This window comes from Podarcis erhardii, assembly GCF_964252035.2.
Source record: "Podarcis erhardii genome assembly, chromosome: 13".
In the NCBI taxonomy this organism is placed as follows: Eukaryota; Metazoa; Chordata; class Lepidosauria; order Squamata; family Lacertidae; genus Podarcis; species Podarcis erhardii.
Window position 1 is genome coordinate 213,533 of NC_138502.1, and position 6,776 is coordinate 220,308.

The 6,776-nt window shown below is 47.6% G+C and overlaps 1 protein-coding gene across 2 annotated transcripts; it reads left to right on the forward strand.

Moving 5' to 3' along the window:
• Nucleotides 1-3,220: 3,220 nt before the first annotated feature.
• On the forward strand, nt 3,221-6,776 carry LOC309326354 (uncharacterized protein). Of its 2 annotated transcripts, none has more exons than XM_081834978.1 (2): nt 3,221-3,239; nt 5,056-6,776. In XM_081834978.1, exon 2 carries the CDS (start codon nt 5,182-5,184, stop codon nt 5,650-5,652), a length of 471 nt encoding a protein of 156 aa, XP_081691104.1. In that variant the 5' UTR covers nt 3,221-3,239; nt 5,056-5,181; the 3' UTR covers nt 5,653-6,776. The 2 variants fall into 2 exon arrangements, with proteins under 2 accessions (XP_081691104.1, XP_081691103.1); XM_081834977.1 differs by lacking the exon at nt 3,221-3,239 and adding an exon at nt 3,614-3,766.

A 6,776-nucleotide genomic window follows, 5' to 3' on the forward strand; every position in this document is an offset into this window, starting at 1 on the left:
CCCCACAAGGAGTAAGAACCCTGAGCATAGGTTACACGCTACCCAGAATACATTTCCAGCAGCATTATGGATACATTACTGATACATCATCCACATGTCACAGAGAGGGAGGGGGGTCATGAGGTTACCCAAGTTTGTCAAGTTCCTCCGCTTATCAGGTTAAAGCTTCAGGTAGGTAGCCATACTGGTCTGACGCACTCAAAATAAATTAGAAAATTAAAAAATTGTCCAGTAGCACCTTAGAGACCAACCAAGTTTTGTTCTGGGTATAAGCTTTTGTATCTGAAGAAGTGTGCATGCACATGAAAGCTTATACAGTGGTACCTCGGGTTAAGTACTTAATTCGTTCCGGAGGTCCGTTCTTAACCTGAAACTGTTCTTAACCTGAAGCACCACTTTAGCTAATGGGGCCTCCTGTTGTCCCTGCGTCGCCCTGCGGACACGGAGCAATGGTTCCAAACTACAAGAAAGAAGATTCCACCTAAACATTAGGAAGAACTTCCTGACAGTAAGAGCTGTTTGACAGTGGAATTTGCTGCCAAGGAGTGTGGTGGAGTCTCCTTCTTTGGAGGTCTTTAAGCAGAGGCTTGACAACCATATGTCAGGAGTGCTCTGATGGTGTTTCCTGCTTGGCAGGGGGTTGGACTTGATGGCCCTTGTGGTCTCTTCCAACTCTTCTATGATTCTATGATTCTATGATTCTGTTCTCATCCTGAAGCAAAGTTCTTAACCCAAGGTAATATTTCTGGGTTAGCGGAGTCTGTAACCAGAAGCGTATGTAACCCAAGGTACCCCTTGTACCCAGAACAAACTTAGTTGGTCTCTAAGGTGCTACTGGACATTTTTTTAATTTTTAAAATTTATTTTATCAGATTAAGTTCCAGACACCTTAGGTACCCACCACCTAAAGAACAATCAAACTGTCTATGCATATCCTTGCCCTCTGGCCTTCCTGGGGCTGAGTGTTCACCTGGCCTCATCAAACCCTTCAACAGATGTCCATTCTTCCCCTTGAGGGAGGGGTTCCTTGTATGTGACTGCATATCTGAAGGATTATGGAGGAGGGGGCTGTGCAAGTCTACCTTCCCTTTTGGAGCAAAATGTCATTGAACTGGGGAGAATCAGTTAAGGCATGGATTTTATATGCTTTTTCAAAGGTGAGTACTCCATCAGCACTATTAAACACAAAGGGATACAATTTGACATTTCTTGCAACAATGTAACACGTTTTGGCAAGGGATACATTTTACCAGCTTTCTCCATTGTCTGCAAAGCAGGGGGTGCTCGGTCAATCCTGCAAAGGCTGATCTGCTGGGCTGAGGAGTTACCTACTTCGCACACAATAGGGGCCACTGTTTGTAATGATGTACCCGATTGGCTAACTCTCGGATTTCAGAGCTCCCCACTGGTTGATCTTTAGTAATTCACAAAATACAGAGTCCATTCATAAAACACAGAGTTCATACATAAACCAGCAACATAATTTCAATGTTTTGTTGTTGTTGCTTAGTCGTTTAGTCGTGTCCGCCTCTTCGTGACTCCATGGACCAGAGCACGCCAGGCACTCCTGTCTTCCACTGCCTCCTGCAGTTCGGTCAAACTCATGTTTGTAGCTTCGAGAACACTGTCCCACCATCTCATCCTCTGTCGTCCCTTTCTCCTTGTGCCCTCCATCTTTCCCAACATCAGGGTCTTTTCCAGGGAGTCTTCTCTTCTCATGAGGTGGCCAAAGTATTGGAGCCTCAGCTTCAGGATCTGTCCTTCCAGTGAGCACTCAGGGCTGATTTCCTTCAGAATGGAGAGGTTGGATCTTCTTGCAGTCCATGGGACTCTCAAGAAGATGTTATATATTAAGCGTATATTTGATCGATTGAAGGTACGGGTTTACGGCAGTGGTGTAATACAGGCGAACTAATATCAGTGTCCTGGATGAAGCAAAGATCACCAGTCTTGAAGCAATGATTCTTCAACATCAACTTCGTTGGACTGGTCATGTTGTGCAGATGCCTGATTATTGTCTTCCAAAGCAACAATATTCCGAACTTTAAAATGGAAAACGTAAAGCTGGTGGTCAGCAAAAGAGGTTTAAAGACTCTCTCAAGGCAAATCTTTAAAAATGTAGTATAAACACTGACAACTGGGAAACACTGGCCTGCGAGCGCTCCAGTTGGAGAACAGCCTTGACCAAATCTGAAGATGCTCGAACTCAGGATGCAAGGGAGAAACAGACAAAGAGGAAGGCACGCTTGGCAAATCCACACAGTGATCAACTCCCACCCAGAAACCCGTGTCCCCACTGGAAGGACGTGTGGACCAGAATTGGCCTCCACAGTCACTTACGCACTCACTGTTATAACCATGTTTATGGAAGACAATCTGGCTTGGCTACGAGGGATCGCCAAAGAAGATGAACAAAGGTGGCTGGGCTCATCGTCCAGGGGTTTGGAAGGGAGGCGGAAAACTGATATCTAAGATGTGCCCCCCCCCTCATTTCCGTAACACAAGGGAGGGAGCAGCTTAGCACGTCAGCCAAGAGCCCCCCCCCTCAAGAAAACTTCTCTGACTGTGCGCAATGCACGTGCCTCCTGCTGGGCTCCTGCTCTGAAGAGAAGGGTGAGCTGGGTGCACACGGCTTGCCAAGGGTTAAAAGGAGCTAAGCGATTCCTAGGGAGGACAGGAAATAAAAGTGTCGCGGGGGGGGGACAGGTCCTCCCTTCCCCCTCCCTTCCTGCAAGAGGGGGAGGGGGCTGTCGTCTCCTTTGCAAATGCTGCCTCGTGGGGCGCCTTCTGCGCGCTGGTGAGTCTCCTCTCTCTTCCCCCGGAGGGGGCGTTGGGGAGAAGAGGGGTTCCCTGCCCACCCCCACCCACCCCCAAATCAGGGAGCCCAGGGTCCTCCCCCTCCATCTCTGCAAAGCCAGGGCGGGGGCTCGTTCCCAGGAGGTGTGCAGCTACAGACCCATGGATGCCCCCTTGAGCTCCTTGGAGAAATAAAGGGGCGTGTAACTATGCCATGACTCAAGAGGGGGACCCCTGCCCATAATGTGGCCGCGGGATGGTGGGCCCGTTTCCAGCCCGTCTTCCAGGGCATCTCCGCAGAGACGGCATTGCAAGGATCCTATCGGTGGAGAAGCAGAGCCGGGGAGCTGAGGCCCCCCCCCCCCCACGGGAGGGCGTCGTGTTCAGCTGATCTATCTGGGCATCCCCCTCCCCCTACGGAGCAGACTTTCTTTCCTCTAAAGGTAAAGGTAAAGGGACCCCTGACCATTAGGTCAAGTTGTGACTGACTCTGGGGTTGCAGCGCTCATCTCGTTTTATTGGCCAAGGGAGTACAGCTTCCAGGTCATGTGGCCAGCAGGACTAAGCCGCTTCTGGCGAAACAGAGCAGCGCACAGAAACGCCGTTTTACCTTGCCACCGGAGCGGTACCTATTTATCTACTTGCACTTTGACGTGCTTTCGAACTGCTAGGTTGACAGGAGCAGGGACCGAGCAACGGGAGCTCACCCCGTCGAGGGGATTCGAACCGCCGACCTTCTGATCAGCAAGTCCTAGGCTCTGAGGTTTAACCCCCAGCGCCACCCGCATCCCCTTCTTTCCTCTACCTGCTCCTTAAATCAAGCGCAGCTTGGCCTGGACGTTGGCAGCAGCAGTGCTGGGTTAATGGGGGGGGGGGGCTTCCTGAAATGGATTAACTGAATGGATTCTAGGCACTGACCAGATGAAAAGATCATAGCCTAGTTTCTGACGCAGGAACAGAATGTTGAAAGGTGGCTGAACGTAGAAGTTGTGTTAGTTTTTATCTCGTGATAATGATAATGTTGTTGTTATTATTACTCTTATGATTCTTCTTTCTTCTTTGGCAATCACTCGTATCTGAGTAAGATTGTCTTCCATAAACACGGTTTTAACAGTGAGTCCGTAAGTGACTGTGGAGGCCAATTCTGGATCCACACGTCCTTCCACAATGGGGACATTGGTTTCCGAGCGGGAGTTGATCACAGTGTGGATTTGCCAAGCATGCCTTCCTCCTAGCACGTTTCTCCCTTGCGTCCTGAGTTGGAGTGCCTTCAAAGTCTATGACACCTTTGGTCAAGGATCCAAACTACAAGAAATAAGATTCCACCTAAACATTAGGAAGAACTTCCTGACAGTAAGAGCTGTTTGACAGTGGAATTTGCTGCCAAGGAGTGTGGTGGAGTCTCCTTCTTTGGAGGTCTTTAAGCAGAGGCTTGACAACCATATGTCAGGAGTGCTCTGATGGTGTTTCCTGCTTGGCAGGGGGTTGGACTCTTCTATGATTCTATGTTCTCCAACTGGAGTACTTGCAGGCCAGTGTTTCCCAGTTGTCAGTGTTTATACTTCATTTTTAAAGATTTGCCTTGAGACAGTCTTTAAACCTCTTTTGTTGACCACCAGCGTTACACTTTCCATTTTTAAGTTTGTAATAGAGTAGTTGCTTTGGAAGACGATCATCAGGCATCCGCCCAACATGACCAGTCCAACGAAGTTGATGTTGAAGAATCATTGCTTCAACAATGGTGATCTTTGCTTCTTCCACTACACTGATATTAGTGTACAGATCCAGGCACCTGGCTGAACTGTTTGACCCTGAATGTGCTCCTTGTGACTACACATGGTTGTACTCCACTCCTAGGTTGCTTTATATAATGAATAGGGGTCTAGAAATTAAAGTTATTATTATAGCGGTGATGACCTGTTTTAACCTGGGGTTTTAATTACTGAGAAGGCCCTCTGCCTGGTTCCATGTAACTTCACTCCTGATCTGCTGAAGACTCTGGAGTCTGTAGACAAGGGCTATGTTGTCATTCTCAGACCTGGAGATTGTGGTGCTGACATCCTGGGCTGTGGTACAGTCCAGCCCTGGTTCCTAGAAAGACTCATCCACACTTGCTCAGGGAACATTTCTGTTCTACTGACAATGTGTCAATTTTATAGCGGGGGAAAATGCATTTGCTTTGTAGGATTTGCTAGCACCTCTAATTCGGATGGACAGAAAATGGCAGAAAAAATAGAGTTTCCTCCCTGTCTCTTGCAGGCTTCCTGAGAGCACAGATGGATGAGCAAGACTCAGCAGGCCCTGAAGCAGGAAGAGGCCATGCTATGGAAACTGGGAAAGAACTTCAGATGAAAGTCAAATCTCACTTCCCATCAAAGAATTCATATGGGGGAGAAACCATTTCAGTGTTTGGATTGTAGAAAGAGCTTCACCCACAAGAAAATTCTCATTTCCCATCTAAGAGTACATACAGGGGAGAAACCCTATCAGTGTTTAGAATGCGGAAAGAGGTTCACCCAGAAGGAAACTCTTACTGACCATCAGATCATTCATACAGGGGAGAAACCATTTCCATGTCAAGAGTGTGGAAAGAGTTTCACTTGGAAGGAAAGTCTCACTTCCCATCAAAGAATTCATACAGGGGAGAAACCGTACGAGTGCTTGGAATGTGGAAGGAGGTTTAGTGAAAAGGACAGACAAGTGAAGAGAGAGAAAGGACAGACAAGTGAAGAGAGACAAGGGTTCTCTGCTCATCCTACCTCAAAGTTGGTTGGGATCCTGACCCAGCACAGTTTGTCTGCTTCAGCCAACTCCAGTTCTCATTGTCAGACATCCAAAACATGGAAGAAGGCTTAGATTGAGCTGAGACTCCAAACAACACAGCTCACCCCGGGGCAACATCTGACACTCTTTTCCATGCCAGGTGGACAGAGCGCCAGATCTTGACCAATGGGACATTTTTGTCAGTGCCTCACATATATTCCTCAAGCAGGTGGCCCTGCTCTACTTTCTCCCCAGTGTGAGACTCTGCTGGATGAGGGATTTTTGAAACTGCGCTGGGTGCCCATGTCTCCAGCCCAGGCCTCGCAACCCTCTTCACACGAGGCCTTGCACCCCCACAGGTTGTCAGGTATCACGTCCTCAACAAGTCTTGCTCTTCTTTTCAAGATTTGGAAACTATTTTGTCCAGCGTGTGACACTTGTATATGTGTATCCTGCAGCCCTTCCCCTCAGCTATTACTGACTACAAATGTCTCTATATTAACATTAAAACATATTGCAAAAACCATTGAAGGTTCTGGTTCTATATCATGTTTGTGTATTAAGGTGGGAAGCTGTCCAGCCACCCCACCTCTCCCAAGCATCCTCCAGAGGATGAGGTCTCCAGAGACACTGGCCGAGCCCTGATCTCAGAGTTCCCCTTCTTGTCAGGATAGGACCATGTCTGAACCGATAGCCCTCTCCGCCTCGTGACTTGAGACAGGCCCCTTGGCTTCATTCTTTTTGGTGCCTGCTTAAAATACGTTTTTTTGGGTGAGCCTTTCCAGATGCAGAGATATTGATGTGCTTTAATCTTATGCTGTTATTCTTTCAATCTCTTTACTGTTTAATTTTTGATTTTGCTGCTTGATTGTGATGTTTTAAATGGTTTGCTGCTGTTTTTAATTGACCATATTAACATTTCTAGTAAATGGCTTAGATGTTTTGTTACCATCAAGTGGCATTTTACTCAGTGGAAATAAATATATTCCACACCCACCCACCCTTGTGGGGCTTTTGAAACCTACGGGACTTTTTTGCAGAACGCTTGCAATTGTGACTTTTTGCCGAGCCAAAGTATGTAAAAAATAAGGACTTCTTTCTTTGCCTGTGTGTGCCTGTCCCCTGCCATAAGCACAGCAACTCATTGCAACCTCTTCCTTGGATCCTATCTTGTTTGGGGGTTGCCCTAAGCAGTGAAGCATGCTGGGATCTGCCTC

Excerpts from the sequence above, each read along its gene's own strand:
- LOC309326354 (XM_081834978.1), top strand. The coding sequence starts at position 5,182 with ATGGGGGAGAAACCATTTCAGTGTTTGGATTGTAGAAAGAGCTTCACC.